The sequence below is a fragment of the Oncorhynchus mykiss genome, chromosome 9 (genome assembly GCF_057628025.1).
Source record: "Oncorhynchus mykiss isolate SJ-2025 chromosome 9, ASM5762802v1, whole genome shotgun sequence".
Classification (NCBI taxonomy): Eukaryota; Metazoa; Chordata; class Actinopteri; order Salmoniformes; family Salmonidae; genus Oncorhynchus; species Oncorhynchus mykiss.
In genome coordinates, this window is record NC_143030.1 from 63,106,210 (window position 1) to 63,128,821 (window position 22,612).

The 22,612-nt window shown below is 42.4% G+C and overlaps 1 protein-coding gene across 5 annotated transcripts in view; it reads left to right on the forward strand.

Annotated features, from left to right (window-relative positions):
- LOC110532463 (uncharacterized) overlaps positions 1–22,612 on the forward strand; it is a 35,883-nt gene that overhangs the window by 3,477 nt on the left and 9,794 nt on the right. For 4 of the 5 annotated variants that reach the window (XM_036988473.2, XM_021616396.3, XM_036988474.2 and 1 more), the window contains exons 3-5: positions 11,491–11,553; positions 11,659–11,794; positions 12,083–12,173. In XM_036988473.2, coding sequence (XP_036844368.2) covers positions 11,491–11,553; positions 11,659–11,794; positions 12,083–12,173 — 290 coding nt within the window. Of the gene's footprint in view, positions 1–3,749; positions 4,540–11,490; positions 11,554–11,658; positions 11,795–12,082; positions 12,174–22,612 lie in introns of those variants that run through there. The other variant, XM_090184914.1, reaches the window with a different exon arrangement.

Genomic DNA, 22,612 nt, shown 5'->3' on the forward strand with positions numbered 1-22,612 from the left:
TTACCACCACCTATTGGACTGGAGTGTGGACCTCCGTTCATCTTTCAATCACCCACATGGGTATATGCTCCTAAATAAAACAATGGGTTGAAGAAGGGACATGCATCGCGTCAATTGTAAAAATAATTATATATATATATACACACACACACACGGTGTATTTTAGCACCTGGCTATGCATACGCACGTGAGCAGTTTAGATGAAAGGATTGTATGTGCACATTTATTTTGCAGCGCACGTAATGCGAGCGGTGTGGTCAGCATTTTATATGAACTGTAACTCAGTAAAATCTTTGAAATTGCATGTTCTGTTTTTAAATGTTTCTTCAATGTAGTTTGGTTTACTCAAAATAGTTAAGTTAACATCCTGTGGGTTGTATTTATGCATCAGTTTCCTGAAGTGTGGTGTTCTCAGTGTCCCACTTCTCCTCACCTCATCCTAGAATCTCAGCCAAGTCAACTTGCTTTGTTTTCACTCCCCTCTTATCTGTTCCTGTTTTATTTTTTTTCCTATTCCTCTGGCTGGGTTCCTGATATATCCTGCCTCACAGGGGGAATGTAGCTCTCTAAGGAATGCCTCCCCCCAATCCCCATCCCAGTTACTCTTTCTCCCAGTGACTCTCTCCCAGTCCACACAGCCCACCCCTCTCTGTGACCGCTCTATCAGTGTCTGAGCACACAGGAGCTGATGGTCCCAACTCTTGGCGGAGTGCGATTTAAGGTTTACAGAACAGGGAATAGCAGTAAAAACAGACTAGTGGGGAGGGAAGCAGTGAGGGGGTGCGTGGGTGATGGGGATTTGGCTTAAAATAGAACCCCTCGTCACTTTCTCCCACTCTCCCTCCTCCACTTCTTTTGTCTGCCAACCACTTTACATCATCCACTGGCCAAGTGGCTGGGTAGATAGAAGCAAAATGGCTGTGTTCCTTTTGGAACACCAGTCGTTTCCTCTCACTGGAGGTTGGTTGGATAGATTTGCATTCTACTCACATTGTTTAAGTACCAGTCATTTTCCTAATGCATGATTGACATCCTCAGTGGCGGAAGATTAATGATAGGGGAAGGTGTTTTTACCCACAGGTCACAAAGTTCATTGCTGCCTGCTTCTGGCTCTGCACTTTAACTTGAACCTTTTACAGTCCCTTTCCCTGTAGAGGCGACTGTCTGGAACCCTCATTAACCTCTTTCTGTATTGCTTTCAACCTTTCGGTCTTTCAGAAACCCTGGCTGTCCTCCCCCTGACTCCCTCACCGTGACAATCTGATACCCTTCTAACCCCTACCCACCAATTCGTCCTTCCTATATTCACCACTACCAATTCCACTTGATATTTTACTCCCTATCCTCTTACGAAACAAGTCGGTGCCTTTGTAAAGAAGCTTAAAGTCCCCTCCCCTCTAAACTCACGTAAAGATCTCCTGGGTCGTTCCATGTCATTTCAGCAAGCCATGACCCCTATCATCTGAGATTGTTCTGAAATAATTTATTTAGTTAGGCCCAGATAAGATAAGCATTCCTGCAACATTTATTTGGTTGAAAGACTATTTGAACCTTGAAATTAAGCTAGTTGATTTGCACCCAAATTGACCATTTTAGTTTTATAAGATTCAATCCAAAGAAATTGTCAAACGCCACCCACGGATCCCCTACACCCCATGCCAATCCCACCCTAACAACTAGTATATAGTATCAATTCTCTGTCTGACGAGTCGTATGGTGCTGCGGCTTGGAGTATTGTTTCTTCATCTTACGCAATGTATTCACAGTAAATTTTTCACAATTCATCTGTACAGAATTTTTTTTTGTAATTGAAGTTGTTAGGTTTATGTCCCATCCTACATCCTGATATTACCCGTTTCTGTCCACTAGAACCTGGTCATAAAATAAAAAATCACATGGGGATAGTTCACCCAAATTACAAAAATGGCATATTGGTTTCCTTACCCTGTAAGCCAGGTGTTCCCAAACCTTTTTTTTTCCCTCGACCCCATGTTTATATAATAAAAATCGAGACCCTACCATGTAAAAACAGAAAAAGAGTTCACTAAGAATACGTTACATGGTAGGAAGAAACAATACTCCGAGCCGCAGATCCATACTGCTTGTCAGACATAGAGAACTGATACTATATACGCATCGTTGAGATGTGGCGGGTCCAAATCGGATGTTAGGTACTATATTTATATGAATCCTATAACTTGAAATGGCCAATTTGGGTGCAATTAATTATCATAATTATTCAGTCCAAATTATATTTCAACAAAATAATGTTGGGGGAATGCTAATATTTCTAACAAACAATTCAGAACAATCTTGAGGTGGTGGGTGTCAATCCTCTTTCTTGTGCTTTTTGAGGTGGCCACATAATTGTTCTGACTCTATCCTCCCCACCCTGAAAATGTTTTATTTTTGTTGTGGCCACTGAGTACTTCCTCCCAGCCCTGTCATGTAATACCTGTCTCTCTATTCTTCCCATCCACACCCTTGGATGTGTAACTTGAGCTTAGTTTTTAAAGGGCTGACTGAGTTCCAGAAAACGAGTTAACCCACATGGCGGACACACCTACACAGCCTGTCAGTCACTTCCACTGCTCTAGGGCCTGAGTGAGTTGAGCAGTCTTTGTTTAACATTATGATTTTTTTTTTTATTTCAAGAAGTTTATGGCTTACTTGATTTTTTTTTTCTTCCTGGAGTTTGTCCCATCCATTTAATTTCTCTTGAGTATGTTGAGGCATGGAGAAAGACTTAAACTCTTAAGCTGTTCTGGTTCAAAGCCCTATAGTCACAATCTGTGCATTCTGTGAAGACTGGACACATAAGGGCAGCTGGCTGATCCATTTTGTTGCATAATATCTTGAGCCACACGGCAGGTAACTGTGATTGAATGGTGTGTCTGGATGAGGGTTAAAGCTGGTGTTAAACCGTGAATGCTGGTTAGTCTCAGACTGACATTCATCCACAGTGATAGTGGAATTAAATGTATCTGGGTTTAGTGGTCAGGAAGTGTGGTTACCTTTTGACTTGCGGTATTGTCGAACACGTTTGCATGTTGTTGACCTCTAAATTACCAAATTGACCAAAAAGAAACACCCTTCCTTCCCTGTTTTACAACAAGACAAAGGGGAGACATCCTCAATTTCACTGGCTCTGTGAACTCCGGTTGCTTGCGTGAACCCAACATGGAACATGGCATTGTTAGAGCAGGGTGTAGTGTAGCTATGGAGGCTTAAGTCTACTGGAACAATTTAGAACAGCGAGATGGAGTGGAAAGGAAGAGGAGGATAGAGACAGACAGTGAGAGGGAGAGCGACAGAGTGGTCATTCACTGTTAACATAGGCTCTGCTCTGCCAGTCCATGCTGAGAATCTTGTTTACACAGACATGGCCCAGTCTTGTTAATAGGTTAAGCAGTGGAAATATGTGTGTTTAATTGTAATTGACATCTCCTGGCTTAGTGGCTTTCCCTGCGAGAGAAGACTGCTGCACAAACCATCCTCCTAGTGATATCGCTTCTTGTTTACATGGGAGTTTCACTAAATCTTGAGCAAATCTGCTCAGAACATACATACATACAGTTGAAGTCAGAAGTTTACATACACTTAGGTTGGAGTCATTAAAACTTGTTTTTCAAACACTCCACAAATTTCTTGTTAACGAACTATAGTTTTGGCAAGTCGGTTAGGACATCTAACATGACACAAGTAAGGACATGACACAAGTAATTTTTCCAAAAATCCTTTACAGACAGATTATTTCACTTATAATTCACTATTCAAACTTCTGACCCACTGGGAATGTGATGAAGGAAATAAAAGCTGAAATAAATCATTCTACTATTATTCTGACATTTCACATTCTTACAATAAAGTGGTGACTGACCTAACTGACCTAAAACAGGGAATTTTTACTTGGATTAAATGTCAGTAATTGTGAAACCTGAGTTTAAATGTGTTTGCCTAAGGTGTATGTTTTTATTTTTTATTCATTTTTATTTAACCAGGTAGGCTAGTTGAGAACAAGTTCCCATTTACATCTGCGACTTGGCCAAGATAAAGCAAAACAGTGCAACACAAACCACACAGTTACACATGGAATAAACAAACACAGTCATAACACAATAGAAAAAGTATATGTACAGTGTGTGCAAATGAGGTAAGATAAGGGCAATAAATAGGCCATAGTGGCAAAATAATTACAATTTAGCAATTAAACACAGGAATGATAGATGTGCAGAAGATTAATGTGCAGGTAGAGATACTGGGGTGCGAAGGAGCAAAGACAAAACACAAAGTTGGATGGGCTTTTTACAGATGGGCTATGTGCAGTGATCTGTGAGCTGCTCTGACAGCTGGTGCTTAAAGTCAGTGAGGGAGATACGAGTCTCCAGCTAATTTTTGCAATTTGTTCCAATCATTGGCAGCAGAGAACTGGAAGGAAAGGTGGACAAAGGAGGAATTGACTTTGGGGGTGACCAGTGAAATATACCTGCTGGAGCGTGTGCTACAGGTGGATGCTGCTATGCTGACCAGTGAGCTGAGGTAAGGTGGGGCTTTACCTAGCAAAGACCTATAGATGACCTGGAGCATACAGGTTGCAGTGGTGGATAGTATATGGGGCTTTGGTGCAAAATGGATGACACTGTGATAGACTGCATCCAATTTGCTGAGTAGAGTGTTGGAGGCTATTTTGTAATTGACATCGCCAAAGTCAATGATCGCCAGGATAGTCAGTTTTATAAGGGTATGTTTGGCAGCATGAGTGAAGGATGCTTTGTTGTGAAATAGGAAGCCGATTCTAGATTTAATTTTAGATTGGACATGCTTAATGTGAGTCTGGAAGGAGAGTTTACAGTCTAGCCAGACATCTAGGTATTTGTAGTTGTCCACACATTCTATATCTGAACCGTCCAGAGTAGTGATGCTGGACTGTGGGCAGCGATCGGTTGAAGAGCATGCATTTAGTTTTACTTGCATTTAATAGCAGTTGGAGGCCACAGAATGAGAGTTGTATGGCATTGAAGCTCGTCTGGAGGTTAGTTAACAGTGTCCAAAGAAGGGCCAGAAGTATACAGAATGGTGTTGTCTGCGTAGAGGTGGATCAGAGAATCACCAGCAGCAAGAGCGACATAATTGATGTATACAGAGAAAAGCGTCAGCCCGAGAATTGAACCCTGTGGCACCCCAATAGACTGACAGAGGTCCAGACAACAGGCCCTCTGATTTGACACGCTGAACTCTGTCTAAAAAGTAGTTGGTGAACCAGACGAGGCAGTCATTTGAGAAACCAAGGCTGTTGAGTCTGCCATTAAGAATACGGTGATTGACAGAGTCGAAAGCCTTGGCCAGGTCTATGACTACAGCTGCACAGTATTGTCTTATCGATGGCGGTTATGATATCGTTTAGGACCCTTGACCAGCTCGGAAACCAGATTGCATAGCGGAGAAGGCCTTAGAAAGGCAGGGTAGGTCTTCGACTGAGGAGTGGCTTCCGTCTGGCCACTCTACCGTAAAGGCCTGATTGGTGGAGTGCTGCAGAGCTGGTTGTCCTTCTGGAAGGTTCTCCCATCTCCTCAGAGGAACTCTGGAGCTCTGTCGGAATGACTATCAGGTTCTTGGTCACCTCCCTGACCAAGGCCCTTCTCCCCCGATTGCTCAGTTTGTCCGGGGCGGCCAGCTCTAGGAAGAGTCTTGGTGGTTCCAAACTTCTTCCATTTAAGAATGAGGCCACTGTGTTCTTGGGGATCTTCAATGCTGCTGACATTTTTTGGTACTCTTATCCATATCTGTGCCTTGACACAATCCTGTCTCGGAGCTCTACAGACAATTCCTTTGACCTCATTGCTTGGTTTTTGCTTCTGTGTGTGTTTGTGTGTGTATACAGTGGGGCAAAAAAGTATTTAGTCAGCCACCAATTGGGCAAGTTCTCCCACTTAAAAAGATGAGGCCTGTAATTTTCATCATAGGTACACTTCAACTATGACAGTAAATCACATTGTAGGATTTTTTATGAATTTATTTGCAAATTATGATGGAAAATAAGTATTTGGTCACCTACAAACAAGCAAGATTTCTGGCTCTCACAGACCTGTAACTTCTTCTTTAAGAGGCTCCTCTGTCCTCCACTCGTTACCTGTATTAATGGCACCTGTTTGAACTTGTTATCAGTATAAAAGACACCTGTCCACAACCTCAAACAGTCACACTCCAAACTCCACTATGGCCAAGACCAAAGAGCTGTCAAAGGACACCAGAAACAAAATTGTAGACCTGCACCAGGCTGGGAAGACTGAATCTGCAATAGGTAAGCAGCTTGGTTTGAAGAAATCAACTGTGGGAGCAATTATTAGGAAATGGAAGACATACAACACCACTGATAATCTCCCTCGATCTGGGGCTCCACGCAAGATCTCACCCCGTGGGGTCAAAATGATCACAAGAACGGTGAGCAAAAATCCCAGAACCACACGGGGGGACCTAGTGAATGACCTGCAGAGAGCTGGGACCAAAGTAACAAAGCCTACCATCAGTAACACACTACGCCGCCAGAGACTCAAATCCTGCAGTGCCAGTCGTTTCCCCCTGCTTAAGCCAGTACATGTCCAGGCCCGTCTGAAGTTTGCTAGAGAGCATTTGGATGATCCAGAAGAAGATTGGGAGAATGTAAGATGAAACCAAAATATAACTTTTTGGTAAAAACTCAACTCGTCGTGTTTGGAGGACAAAGAATGCTGAGTTGCATCCAAAGAACACCATACCTACTGTAAAGCATGGGGTGGAAACATCATGCTTTGGGGCTGTTTTTCTGCAAAGGGACGAGGACGACTGATCCGTGTAAAGGAAAGAATGAATGGGGCCATGTATCGTGAGATTTTGAGTGAAAACCTCCCATCAGCAAGGGCATTGAAGATGAAACGTGGCTGGGTCTTTCAGCATGACAATGATCCCAAACACACTGCCCGGGCAACGAAGGAGTGGCTTCGTAAGAAGCATTTCAAGGTCCTGGAGTGGCCTAGCCAGTCTCCAGATCTCAACCCCATAGAAAATCATTGGAGGGAGTTGAAAGTCTGTGTTGCCCAGCAACAGCCCCAAAACATCACTGCTCTAGAGGAGATCTGCATGGAGGAATGGGCCAAAATACCAGCAACAGTGTGTGAAAACCTTGTGAAGACTTACAGAAAATGTTTGACCTCTGTCATTGCCAACAAAGGGTATATAACAAAGTATTGAGAAACTTTTGTTATTGACCAAATACTTATTTTCCACCTTAATTTGCAAATAAATTCATTAAAAATCCTACAATGTGATTTCCTGGATATTTTTTTTTCTAATTTTGTCTGTCATAGTTGAAGTGTACCTATGATGAAAATTACAGGCCTCATCTTTTTAAGTGGGAGAACTTGCACAATTGGTGGCTGACTAAATACTTTTTTCCCCCACTGTGTGTGTGTGTGTGTATATATATCAGTGGAAACTGGATGCACTGGTCTTCAATTTCAAGTCTCATATGAAAGGGTCTGAACACTACTAAATAAGGTATTTCTGAAAAAATATACTTTTTCGCTTTTTCATTGTGTGTAGATTTGTTAAATGCTTTATTTTAATACAGTTTAGAATAAGGCTGTAACTTAACAAAATGTGGAAAAAGTGGTCTGAATACTTTCTAAATGCACTGTAAAATACGTGCATACACATGTTGGAAAAGCTCTGACTTTGTTGAATGTGAATTGAGTCGGAGTTGAACTGAGGAATAGGAGATTTTGACTGGGTGGAGCCTTTTGTCTATCAAGCATGTGGTGTATATTTAGTTTTATTCACCATGTCAGCCCCTGAGTGAGTTTTTTAAATCCACACTGCAGACAGAGAATTTTAGACCCTCTCACGCTGCTGTAAACCACTTAGATGAAACAACCCACCCACTGGTCTCTTAACTAGCTATTAAAACAAGTTCAGAGGACGGGAGCAATACAGTGGTCATTTTTCTACCTGAAGTTTCAAGTGTTTTGCTCCACTTAAACCTTTAACAACCAGCCTTCTCATTGGCCAGTTATTATCCTGTTACTAACCATGAAGTACGCCTCCACATCAGGCATCACTTTCTCTCTGTGACCTACTCTCGTAATATCTCTCTCTGTCCCTCTATTTGACTTTCTGGTGGCTTAAGAACTGGGGGGAGTGGTTAATGGTAGTGATGCACCGATATAACATTTTTGGCCGAAACCGATTACGGATATTTAACATTTTTTGCAGCCTTTTAAGCATTCTAGTACAGTTAAATAGTTAAAACACACAGTGGTCTAAGGCACTGCATTTCAGTGCAAGAGGCGTCACTACAGTCCCTGGTTCGAATCCAGGCTGTATCACATCCGACCATGATTGGGAGTCCCATAGGACGGCGCACAATTGGCCCAGCGTCGTCCGGGTTTTTGCCGGGGTAGGCAATCATTGTAAATAAGAATTTGTTCTTAACTGACTTGCCTAGTTAAATAAAGGTTACACACACCACACTGACCAAAAAGTTAATTTGTTGGTATTTACACGTCCCCATTACCAGTAAAACATAATAAAAACCTATTTCTTTCACTTACTTGCTGTGCTGTTAATTTGTTCAGTCGTTTCATTCTCAACCAGAATTTCTATGGAACGCCGTTTGGGTCTTTGTGTGTCAAATAACACTTTGACCAATCAGGACCTGAAAATGACTGCATGTCACACAATTTAACGCGTTCAGACATTTTTTTACATAGTTATTACACATTGATTACACTATCACTCGTATTTCATATGTCACAACGATTCATCAATACCTATGCTATGATGCTGGGAAAGTGGTCTCGTGCAGCTGCTGTGCTGGTCATAAAAAAAAACGCTAGCTCATGGATGCAAACAATGTTCTTTCCTAAAAACATAGAAAACGACATCTGTTTCAGTAGCTATATAGTTAGCTTGCTACCCGTGATTGGGAGTCCCACGGTTCATCTATGTGAAGCTAGCCACAATAGTGATCTTAAAAGTAATGCAAAATTCTACTATTTGTATTTGTTTGCATCACTGCCAATGACATACTCTTATGTTGAAGGCAGGCCGCAAATTCCACTTGTGCCTAATCCTTATTGTGTCTAGCGTCACAATACAACCCGGTCAGGTCGAGCCTCACTAGCCAGATGAAGCTAGATGGCTGCTTATAACGTTAGCTTTGGGCAACAGGTTTAAGTAGCTGGGTAGCTATTTATTTTCATGAACTGAAGTTCAATTTCAATAGGCGAACAACAAGTGGCAACCTAGATTATACTTACTCACAAGGATTCCTAAATCATTGCTAAGAATAATGAAAATTACTGCAGTTTCTACTGGTCATTGTTTTCAGGCTTGTTGTATTGGTGCTAGCTAGGTACCAAACTAAAGCTAGCTACCCCAGAAGTTACGGTCAAATAAATGATGCTTTATTACCAGCGCGGTATTGTAAACACATCCTTCGTGGCCGATGTTTGCGTGTTTGCAGACTTTTTTGTGCAGCTTTGACAGTGCTACTGTATCTTTTTTGACACTCAAAAGACACAAACGGCGTCCCATAATATGACAGTATGTCGTGAAGCTAATAGCAGTGATGCTGTTACTGTGTAAATCCGGTAGGGCAACGTCAGAAAAATAATGCACTTGGTTGTGTTAACCGGTGCTCAACCAGTCAGCGAAAGCCAACATCACCCACGACAGAGAACGGTTGATTGTCAAGGGCAATGAATTCCATTATCTTGGCTTTAATGGATTTCACCTTTGAGTTCTCTCTGAAACTTCCTTACTCTTTCAAATGATTGCTCGACTTAACTGCTCGATCCACACAGCAGACATTGTGGGCTAGTTTAGGAATGCTGTGTTGCATGTAAGCGTAACATTTTACATGGCTTCATTACGTCATGTACCTTCATTATATAGGTATGCACGTCAGCTTGGACATTGGTTTTGCGCATCGGGCGTTAAATTCGACATCGGCCGATACCGATGTTGGCATTTTTAGCTAATATCGGCCGATTCCGATATGTTCACCAATATATCATGCGTCCCTAGTTAATGGTGTAGTAAACTGATCTGCGGTATTGCCATGTTCGGCAGGTGGCCAGGCCTGTGATATCTCGGTCACTGATGGGGGAGCTGTGGCTGTGTAACACAGTCGGACCATGATGCAGCAGGGTGATTTGATTTTGGGGTCAGAGGTCAGGAGTCTTTAAATGCTGCTGTGGAATGTCTTGAGGCCCCTGCCGGCACCTGCAGGGCAAGGGAGTAGGTACTAAAGATATTTTCTGCACCAACTGCTCTGTCCCCTGCAGGAAAGGGTCTGACGGTCTGTTTAGAGACCCTTTTTTTTTTTTATGCTTTTCACACATAAAGACAAATATACCACAGAGTTCAAACATGACACTTTTTATTAATTAGAACATGTGACAAAAAATAAATAAATAGTCAATTAATTCAATGAATTTCATTCTACACTAAATTCTCCCCTGTGTATTGCTGTTTGTGTAAGAGTGTAAAAAGGTTGCAATGCATAGGAGGCTGGTGGGAAGAGCTATAGGAGGATGAGCTCATTGGAATGAATGGAACAGTCAAATATGTGGTTTCCATATGTTTGATGTGTTTAATACTGTCCCATCAATTCCATTCCAGTCTTTTACAATGAGCCCGTCCTATAGCTCCTCACATCAGCCTCTGTTGCAATATAGTCTGTGGCTGTAGAGAGGAGTGACAGTAGAGGCACTGAAAGACCTTGGTGGGGCCCAGGCCTGGCCCAGCACCCGGTTAATAACAACGTCTGGTTTATTACACTGCAGGTGATGACAATTCCAGGCTGGGTGTTCCTCTGAGACTCACTGGGCTGCCCTCCAGCTCCAGCCACTTTGGTCATCACACTACAATAATAGATCTACCTGTCCCAACCATGCAGAGATGGCTTGTGTTGTGTGGATAGCTGCCTGTTTAGATGTAGGCTATTTAATGACCTGTATACCTCTCCATTGGCCTCTAGTGTGATTGGGACATCATGCAATGGATAACTTTTGTTGTGGTCTGAGGGGCACCGAGTGCTGTGCCAAAAACATCAACTGCCCACTACATTGTGTCTCTCTCTATTGATTGTCATAAAAGACAAGCGGTCATTTCTTTCCCAAGATATGGCCACATTTTATGACATTGAAATACGAGTTTAAAATGTGTTACTAAGGTGCATTTATGTCTATAATAAAGCCCTTTTTGTAAAAAACAACAACTCAATAAACTAGTTCTGATTGGCTGGGCCTGGCTCCCCAGTAGGCCCACCCATGGCTGCACCCCTGCCCAGTCATGTGAAATCCATAGATTAGGGCCTAATTCGTTATTTTCAATTGATTGATTTCCTTATTAACTGTAACTAAGTAAAATCTTTGAAATTGTTGCATGTTGTGTTTTTTTATATTTTTGTTCAGTATAGATTGCTAAAATGCCTCATGTCCTCTCCTTCAGTGTGCCATGTTTTTGCTGTCCTGGAGGATGGAGCATTGGCACAAAACCTACAGGAACAGGAAAGTAAGTCCAACATCCCACACACCCCTCACAGTAGTCTGGCAGAGTTACTGTAGTAGGTGGTCCATGGCTGTGTTTGTGTAACCCTGTGTTCCCCCCCTGTCCCAGTTGAGCAGTACTACACCACCAACATCCAGAAGAACCAGCTGGTGCAGAATGACATCCGCATCGCCAAGAGGCTGCAGGATGAGGAGGAGGAACAGAGAGCTCAACACAGAGCCCTGAGCCAGGCGTCTAGACAACTGTAAGGGCACTGTGTTCATTTAAATAAACACTTTGCTCGCATGCAGGCACACACACATTTTTCACCTCACTCTCCATGTACCCTCTGTGTGTTTATTTTATTGTACACTCTGTCACTATGTAAAAAAAACTATCTAGACTGTCTCCATAAACAATTCCTCCATAATCTAAACGATGGGTGTACTTGTGGACCCCTGGCAATATTGTACTTACTGTATATGATACACAGGGTGGTTTGGTCTCTGACAGTAATCCATGCCCCTCTCCCCTGTCCCTTCTGTGTACCCAGTGAGGAACAGGATTCGAAGTATGCCCTGATGATCCAGGAGGAGATCCAGAGATGTGCTGATGAGACTCACAGGAGGGAGCAGGAGGATGAGGTGAGCTGCAGATGTCTTCTAATTTGATTTGAGGAGAAACTTGAGGTTCATAGTGGTTCTTTACAATACTGATAGTGTACTCACTACTCAAGTGGATTTCCACTAGCTTTCTGTAGATAATGGAATGTCATCATTTGAGTTTCCCCAGGGACCAAATGGCTCGAAATACAGTATAATGTGGCTCTGTATTGAATGAGGTCACAGTGGGGCTGAATGCTGCACTCTCTGGGCCAGGGTTTACCCACTCAGATTTATCTACTCAACACTGGGAGACATCAATCTGAGAAGGCTCAAAGGCCACCACAGAGACAACCTGTGATCTATTATTAATCTGAATGACAAGTTAAGCAGTTTCCCTGATAATTTACTGTAGGTTATGCTCCATCCCTCCTGCTCTGTCTCACTGAAGGTTAGTGTGAGGAGAAACATGCTAGGTAGATGCAGAGTCTTTATCTCTACCACTTTGTACAATATCATGTCTAAAATGAGTGCATGTAAGTTTCCACTTTCATGTATCATCTAGATGGTCAACTGTAGAAAAGTAGCAGGAATTTTCAATCTACTGTGTTAGAAATGAGGTATTTGACAAAGTGATCAGGGAGTTTCATGAAGAGGAGCTTCCTTTTATAGATGTAGCTTCTTTCCAGTAAGTTGTAGATAAACTGACCTCTGACCCAGACATAAGGAGAACACCCATCCATTACCTCTCTGCTTCTGCCATAGTAGTAAGGCCAGACCAGTCCCTACTATGCACACAGGAGCCAGGCCAGGCCTCACAATATACACAAGCTGGAGTAGACACAGAGAAGGAGTTGTGCATGTTTGAGCAAACATTAATTGTGCCAGTATAGGACTGTTTAAAGCTAGACTCTTTAGTTGCTACATCAATATTTGGACTTCTAAATTAATTATTTATATAAATATATATACCTGATTCTTGAAGAATAGGACTTATCCAGTGCTTTCAATAAGTAGTCATACCCCTTGACTTATTCCGCAAGTTGGTGTTACAGCCTGAATTCAAAATGGCTTAAATCGGGGTTTTCTCACCAATCTACATACAATACCCCATAATAACAAAGTGAAAACACATTTTAAGAAATGTTTGCAAATGTATTAAAAATGAAATACGCCAATACTAATTTACATATGTAAGTATTCAAGCCCCTGAGTCATTAATTTGTAGAAGCACATTTGATGTCGACTAAAGCTTTCAGTCATCTTGGGTATGTCGATCAGCTTTGCAAATCTGGTTTTGGGATTTTTCTTCCTTGTAGATTTTCTCAAGCTCTGCTGTTCACCGCCTCTCCCCATCTAATTTAACAATCTTCCAAGTCTTTCCAAAGATTTTCAATGAGATTCAAGTCTGGGCTTTGGCGGGGCCATCAAGGGCTTTCACATTCTTGTTTCGATCCATTCCAACGTTGCTTTGGCTGTATGCTTGGGGTCATTGTCCTGTTGGAATGTAAATCTTTGCCCCCAGACTAAGGTCGCTTGCCATCTGAAGCAGGTTCTCATTAAGGATTTGCCTGTATTTGGCTCAATTCATTGTTCCCTTTATCCTGACCAGTCAGTCTCCCAGTCCCTGCCGCTGAAAAGCATCCCCAGAGCATGATGCTGTCACCATCATGCTTGACGGTAGAGATGGTGTTATAACGGTGATGAACTGTGCCTGGTTTTCTCCAGAGATAGCACTTTGCATTCAGGCCAAATAGTTTAATTTGTCTCATCAGACCACAGAATCTTTTGCCCAATGATGTGAGTCTTTCACGTGCCTTTTTGCAAACCGCAGGCATGCTGTCATGTGCCTTGTTCTTAGGAGGGACTTCCGTTTGGCCGCACTCCCACAAAGCCCAGATTGGTGCAGAGTCTGGGTAGTTCCATTATTTTTTTCCTATTTCTCAGTAATGTAGACAACTGTGCTCTTGGAAACTTTCAACACTCTAGAAATGGATGTATACCCTTCCTCAGATATCCAGTGCATTTGGAAAGTATTCAGACATTATCTTTTTCCACATTTTGTTACTTTACTGTTTATTCTAAAAATGGATTCAAATGTTTTTTTCCCCTCGTCAATCTACAAACAATAACCCATAATGACAAAGCAAAAACAGGTCTTAGAAAATTTTAGCAAATGTATTTAAGAAAACAAACAAGGGAAATGTCACATTTACATAAGTATTCAGACTCTTTACTCAGTACTTTGTTGAAGCACCTTTGGTGGTGATTACAGCCTCGAGTCGTCTTCGGTATGACACGACAAGCTGGGCACACCTGTATTTGGGGAGTTTCTCCCATTGTTCTCTGCAGATCCCCTCAAGCTCTGTCAGGTTGCACAGCTATTTTCAGGTCTCCAGAGATGTTCGATCAGGTTCAAGTCTGGGCTCTGACTGGGCCATTCAAGGACGTTGATACTTGTCCCGAAGCCACTCCTGTGTTGTCTTGTTGGAAGATTAACTTTCGCCCCAGTCTGAGGTCCAGAGTGCTCTGGAGCAGGTTTTCATCAAGGATTTCTCTGTACTTTGCTCCGTTCATCTTTCCCTTGATCCTGACTAGTCTCCCAGACTGACAACAAAATGTGCTGACAACAAAATCACAAAAATTATCAATGGAAATCAAATTTATCAACCCATGGAGGTCTGGATTTGGAGTCACACTCAAAATTAAAGTGGAAAACCACACTACAGGCTGATCCAACTTTGATGTCATGTCCTTAAAACAAGTCAAAATGAGGCTCAGTAGTGTGTGTGGCCTCCACGTGCCTGTATGACCTCCCTACAACGCCTGGGAATGCTCCTGATGAGGTGGCGGATGGTCTCCTGAGGGATCTCCTCCCAGACCTGGACTAAAGCATCCGCCAACTCCTGGACAGTCTGTGGTGCAACGTGGCGTTGGTGGATGGAGCGAGACATGATGTCCCAGATGTGCTCAATTGGATTCAGGTCTGGGGAACGGGCGGTCCATAGCATCAATGCCTTCCTCTTGCAGGAACTGCTGACACACTCCAGTCACATGAGGTCTAGCATTGTCTTGCATTAGGAGGAACCCAGGGCCAACCGCACCAGCATATGGTCTCACAAGGGGTCTGAGGATCTCATCTCGGTACCTAATGGCAGTCAGGCTACCTCTGGCGAGCACATGGAGGGCTGTGCGGCCCCCCAAAGAAATGCCACCCCACACCATAACTGACCCTCCGCCAAACCGGTCATGCTGGAGGATGTTGCAGGCAGCAGAATGTTCTCCACGGCGTCTCCAGACTGTCACGTCTGTTACATGTGCTCAGTGTGAACCTGCTTTCATCTGTGAAGAGCACAGGGTGCCAGTGGCGAATTTGCCAATCTTGGTGTTCTCTGGCAAATGAAAAACGTCCTGCACAGTGTTGGGCTGTAAGCACAACCCCCACCTGTGGACGTCGGGCCCTCATACCACCCTCATGGAGTCTGTTTCTGACCGTTTGAGCAGACACATGCACATTTGTGGCCTGCTGGAGGTCATTTTGCAGTGCTCTGGCAGTGCTCCTCCTGCTCCTCCTTGCACAAAGGCGGAGGTAGCGGCCCTGCTGCTGGGTTGTTGCCCTCCTACGGCCTCCTCCACGTCTCCTGATGTACTGGCCTGTCTCCTGGTAGCGCCTCCATGCTCTGGACACTACGCTGACAGACACAGCAAACCTTCTTGCCACAGCTCGCATTGATGTTCCATCCTGGATGAGCTGCACTACCTGAGCCACTTGTGTGGGTTGTAGACTCCGTCTCATGCTACCACTAGAGTGAAAGCACCGCCAGCATTCAAAAGTGACCAAAACATCAGCCAGGAAGCATAGGAACTGAGAAGGGGTCTGTGGGCCCCACCTGCAGAACCCCTCCTTTATTGGGGGTGTCTTGCTAATTGCCTATAACTTCCACCTGTTGTCTATGCCATTTGCACAACAGCATGTGAAATGTATTGTCAATCAGTGTTGCTTCCTAAGTGGACAGTTTGATTTCACAGAAGTGTGATTGACTTGGAGTTACATTGTGTTGTTTAAGTGTTCCCTTTATTTTTTTGAGCAGTGTATTATTGCATGAAGGGTGAGTCCATGCAACTTATGTGACTTAAGAATAGTTTTAGTCCTGAACTTATGTATGGATTCAATAACAAAAGGACACTTATTTCAGCGTTTTAGTGTTTTATTCATTTGTCAATCATACGCAAACAATTGAATTGGCCACAGGTGGACTCGAATGAAGTTGTAGTCTGCCAACATTTATAAAAACATGTTTTCACTTTGTCATTATGGGGTGTTGTATGTAGATGGGTGAGATCTTTTATTTATTTGAATCCATTTAGAATTCAGGCTGGAACAAAGTGTGGAATACGTCAAGGGATCTGAATACTTTCTGAAGGCACTGTATATGCATCATGAGCTTAGTCCAACTGTCATACCCCCATCAGAACCCAACATATAAGCCTTTTTTACTCCTATGTTTGGAAACAATGTAAACACTCTATAGCCTTAAAATATGATTAAAATATCATTTTGATATCATTGATGGTCAGTCCATCCATAGCTCTGTCTTTGAATTTCAATGTTTTACATTTCATTTTTTATTTGTAAAACAAAAATGTGAAAACATAATTGCACTTTGACATTATGGGATGTGTGTAAGCCGGTGACACACAATCTCAATTGAATCCATTTTAAATTCAGGCTGTACACAACAACATGTCAATACTTTCTGAAGGTAGTGTACAATTAGAAAAGCAAGAAAGGGGTCTTATGGAGCCAGAGACCAGACCAGGTTATCCAGACTCACAAAGACCGCTTTCTCCTTCCTTTACTCTTTATGTTTCCTTATTGAAGCTAGCTGCCTCAGAATCTCTCATAAAGGATCCTTGTTCAGAGTGAGAAGTCAGAGCAGACTGTTGGTGTGTACAGCATTCTGGGGGTACGGTGGAGATCATTTAGTAGCTTGGCCCCCGAACAGTAGTGTTGCTGAAAGTGGTGGTCTCACACTGAATAAAAATCGAAACGCAACATGTAAAGTGTTGGTCCCGTATTTCATGAGCTGAAATAAAAGATCCCAGAAATATTCCATATGCACAAAAGGTGCATTTCTCTCATATTTTGTGCACACATTTGTTCACATCCCTGTTAGTGAGCATTTCTCATTTTGTCAAGATAATCCATCCACCTGACAGGTGTGGCTGGTTTAAACAGCATGATCATTACACAGTTGCACCTTGTCCTGGGGACAATAAAAGGCCAATCTAAAATGTGCAGTTTTGTCACACAACACAATGCCACCAATGTCTCAAGTTTTGAGGGAGTGTGTAATTGGTATACTGACTGGAGGAATGGCACACATACACAATCCATGTCTCAATTCTTTAAAATTCTATAACCTGTCTTCTCCCCTTCATCTACACTATTTGAAGTGGATTGTTGTGTTAAAGCCTGAATTTAAAATGGAATAAATTAAGATTTTGTGTCACTGGCCTACACACAATACCACAATGTTAAAATGAAAAGCTGAAATATAAGAAACTCTTAAATTCATAGAAAGAGCTATGGATGCAAGGACTGATCATCCATGATATCACAATTATATTTTAACTATGTTTTGAGGATATAGTGTTTTATTTCCATTGTTTTCTGCATGCTTATTTTGGGTTCTGATGGAGTACGACAGTTGGACTAAACTAATGACGCTCAGTGCCATTTAGAAAGTATTCATACATTACTTTTTTGTTTGTTACATCCTGAATTAAAAATAAAAACATTTCTACACACAATACCACATAATGACAAAATGAAAACAAGTTTTTATAAATGTTGGCAAATTTTATTGCAAATTAAAAAGCCTAATAAGTGCTCACATCCCTTTGCTATGACACTCCAAATTGAGCTCAGGTTCATCTAATTTAGTTTGATCATCCTTGAGTTATTTTGTTAAATCCACTTCAATCAGTGTAGATGAAGGGGAGAAGACAGGCTAAACGAGATTTGAGACATGGGTTGTGTATGTGTGCCATTCAGAGGGTGAATGGGCAAGACAACAGATTGAAGTGCCTTTGAGCGGGGTATGGTAGTAGGTGCCAGGTGCACCAGATTGAAGTGCCTTTGAGCGGGGTATGGTAGTAGGTGCCAGGTGCACCAGATTGAAGTGCCTTTGAGCGGGGTATGGTAGTAGGTGCCAGGTGCACCAGATTGAAGTGCCTTTGAGCGGGGTATGGTAGTAGGTGCCAGGTGCACCAGATTGAAGTGCCTTTGAGCGGGGTATGGTAGTAGGTGCCAGGTGCACCAGATTGAAGTGCCTTTGAGCGGGGTATGGTAGTAGGTGCCAGGTGCACCAGATTGAAGTGCCTTTGAGCGGGGTATGGTAGTAGGTGCCAGGTGCACCAGATTGTGTGAAGAACTGCAACGCTGATGGTTTTTCTTTTTACGCTTAACCGTTTCCCTTGTGTATCAAGAATGTTCCACCACCGAAAGGACATCCAGCCAACTTGACACAACTGTGGGAAGCATTGGATTCAACATGGGCCAGCATCCCTGTGGAACGCTTTCAACACCTTGTAAAGTCCATGCCCTGACAAATTGAGGCTGTTCTGAGGGCCAAAGTGGGGGGGTGCAACTTAATATTAGGAAGGTGTCCTTAATGTTTTGTGTATAGAATGTATAGGTAGGCGCTTCCGAATGTCTTTTTTTTTTGTTGACACAAGCGAATGTGAACAAGAGACATTGTGCAAATGAACAAAGTTTTGACGCATGCTTGGCTGAAGGAAGAACAGTACTGGCTCTGGAGCAGCTTGTGTACAAGCTGTGTCTGTGGAGTCTGGAGTCTCTAGGGCAACATCCTGCCTGCTCTGCTCTGAGAAGATTGGGGAGGAGCAGACGGGTCGAGAACAACTGAGAGTAGAAAGAAACGCAAGGAAATCAAGATGGCAGTAGCATCTGTTTAGATCTCATCCAAAGGTCTTTGACTTCTCGAACATGGCAGAACGCTAATGCAATATGATGCCCTGTCACCTTATTTAGTCAAGCACTTGTTTAGATAAACTTCTTGTTAACTGGATAGTTAATACAACATTCTATGCTTTTCACACAGGAAATAAAGATAAAACGCAAAATAAATATCTTGCTACGTTTTCTAAACACAGATCTGAAATTATTGGCCTCCCGAGTGGCACAGCGGTCTAAGGCACTGCATTGCAGTGTTGCGGTCTCACTACAGCCTGAGGTTTGATCCCAGGCTGTGTTACCAGCCGTGACCGGGAGTTCCATAGGGCTGCGCACAATTGGCCCAGCATCGTCTGGGTTAGGGAAGGGTATCTGCTCGGCATCAATCTTCACTTGGATGAGAATTCATGAAGGGCATTCTATCAGCAGACAGCGCTCTGACTGATGTGTAGCTACTTTTCTCATAGTAGCCAGCCTACTTTTCTCATAGTAGCCAGCCTACTTTTCTCATAGTAGCCAGCCTACTTTTCTCATAGTAGCCAGCCTACTTTTCTCATAGTAGCCAGCCTACTTTTCTCATAGTAGCCAGCCTACTTTTCTCATAGTAGCCAGCCTACTTTTCTCATAGTAGCCAGCCTACTTTTCTCATAGTAGCCAGCCTACTTTTCTCATAGTAGCCAGCCTACTTTTCTCATAGTAGCCAGCCTACTTTTCTCTGGTAAAATGCAAGATTAACTTTTTAAGCAAACTATTAGAATGTAGCCAGCTACATTTCCTATGATAAACATTACAAAATATGAAGACCATGCATAATTTTACTAAAACAATTACTTTGCTTTTTCATTGTAAAATAATTTACTTGTGTGGCTGCCTGCGAAATAGCATTGCACTTCTTTTGAAATCTGATAAATGAAGCTGTTTTCTGCTGAATGTGTTGCCCTAATGTATTTTCTGTGAAGGAAAACTATAGTTGAACATCCCCGATCACTATTAAAGCTAAAAAAAAACTTGACTTTCAACATAAAACACGACCCCTGTCAATACACAGCTGGACTCACCTGCTCCCTCTTTCTCCTGTTGTGCTACTTACAAACACACATGACTGGCTCAACTGTTCTGGGGAACTATGTTAAGCTTCATAATGTATAACAATGTGACAGGTGAAATGAAGAACACAATCTGCTTTATGTCCTAACTTTTTGCACAAGTTGCAGGTATTAACATAAGAAGTAGCTAAAAATGTATTGAAAAACGTAATAGTTTCAATGTTGATGATATTGAAAAACCATCCTGTGGCTATTTCCAAATACCACCCAAGCCTGATAGTCATATTCTACTTCCAAGGTCATTGTGAATCCCTAAAAGACAGTCCAAGCAAATTCACATTTATGTAACGTTGGCTGATGTAGTGTGTTGATTAAATATTAGCATCCCTGCTGACTGTGTGTTTAATTGTGCAGCAGAACAGAAGGCACCAGGCAGTGCAGTCCGTCTGAATGCCAGTTCCCCATTGCACTCCCTGAGCTAACATGCCATTTCAAGCTGCTAACTGTCTGCTGAGGCTGGCAAGGCTAAGCTGGCTAAGCACTGGGATTTAGCCAACCAAGAGGCTCTTAACACTTGTCATTGGAGGGTTTTTTTGTCCCGAAAGGGCCCACCCATCTAAACATGCACTATTTGATCTAGTTGTTGTCTTAGGTCTCTCTCTTTTAAGTAGTGTTGTGGTGTCTCTTGTCTCTCGGGATGTGTGTTGTCCTATATTTTATTTTGAACCCCCGCTGGAGGCCTTCTGGTAGGCCGTCATTGTAAATAGGAATTTGTTCTTAACTGACTTGCCAAGTTAAATAAAGGTTCAATAAATAAAACACATATACAGGTGACATCAAGGGAGTACTGATCTGGTACTGATATGGTTTGTTGTCACCTTCACAGCCCCCCCCCACACACACATGTATCAATGGACCCGCACTCCATTTCCGTTATGTGTAATTTGTCGCACTGGGCCTCAATTCTGTCTCAGAGGAGGCAGAGCACAAGTCTTTTTTGAGGTCAAAGTTACAAGGGAGGCAGCCCTTGTTCAGGGTGGCAGTGGCATGCCCAGTTGACAAGGTGTTAATTAAAGTAAAGCAGCCCACTCTCCAGCCGCTGAGCCAGGCAGAGGGAGATAAAAGGTTGGCCTTCTGTTTCTCTGGTCTGCCTGCCTGGCCTCTTATTTTCCATTGAGTCAGCCCCCAGGCCTTCCTGAAATTACCAGCCTGGCCTGGCCATCTGGAGCTAGTCTGTTCCTAGATCTGTTTGTGCTGTTTTTCCACAATGACCATAGGAGTTAGTAAGACCGCACAAACCAATCTGGGACCAGCCTAACACGGCGCAGGTTTTGTGATGCGCAGCCACTGTGGTCATGCTAGATCTCCCTCCATAATGGAGACAAGTCACCTACTGTGGCTCTGCATTCAGCAACACTTCCACTGTCTGTCTATTGCAGGCCACCCAGACTCTGTCTATACAATTAGAGACTAGTTGTCAGTCTTTATCATGTTGCAAGTGTCCAGGCATTATTAAATAGCAAAGATACATTAGTATTATGTTCTGAAGAGTCTTTGATGTATTGTTTGTCCTTACTGCTTGTTTGAGTTAACCCACTAAACTACCTGACAGTGATTGAGCAATTGGATCCTTGCAGTGGTGTAAAGTACTTAAGTAAAAATACTAACTACTACTTAAGCAATTTTCAGGTATCTGTACATTTTTTCAAAATTTGACTTAAACTACATTCCTATAGAAAATAATGTACTTTTTACTCCATACATTTTCCCTGACACCCAAAAGTAGTCGTTACATTTTGACAGGAAACTGTTCAAATTCTCAAGAAAACATAACATAACTGGTCATCTCTTCTAAACACAAATGTTTAGTTTGTAAATGATGTCTGCGTGTTGGCGTGTGCCCCTGGCTATCTGTAAATAAATCAAGACAATTGTGCCATCTTGTTTGCTATAAGGAATTTGAAATGATTTAGACTTTTACTGTTGGTACTTAAGTATATTTGAGAAATTACTTTGGATACTTATATTTGAAACCAAATACTTTGACCTTTACTGTAGTATCCTACTGGGTGACTTTCACTTTTCTATTAAGGTATCTTTACTTTTACTCAAGTATGACAATTGAGTACTTTTTCCACCACTGGATCCTTATTTGAATTGTGATTTAAGAACCATGAGCCAATCATTTCTAGGTCTAATGCCATGTCACTCATACACCTTAACATGTAGCAATACTATATCTGTGGCTTGATGTGATGCTTTGCATCACACCAGTCATTCATGACCAAGAAGTAAGAACCCTGACCCTATTTCTCTGAAGATTCTCTGTTGTTGATATGGTTGATTTGACAAATGTTATTTTAGGGTAACAGGGCTTGGGTCTTTACTGTTTTATTTTGTCATGTTGGGCCATGTTATACTGACACCTTGTGGTACTAATCTGTAATGTACAGAAT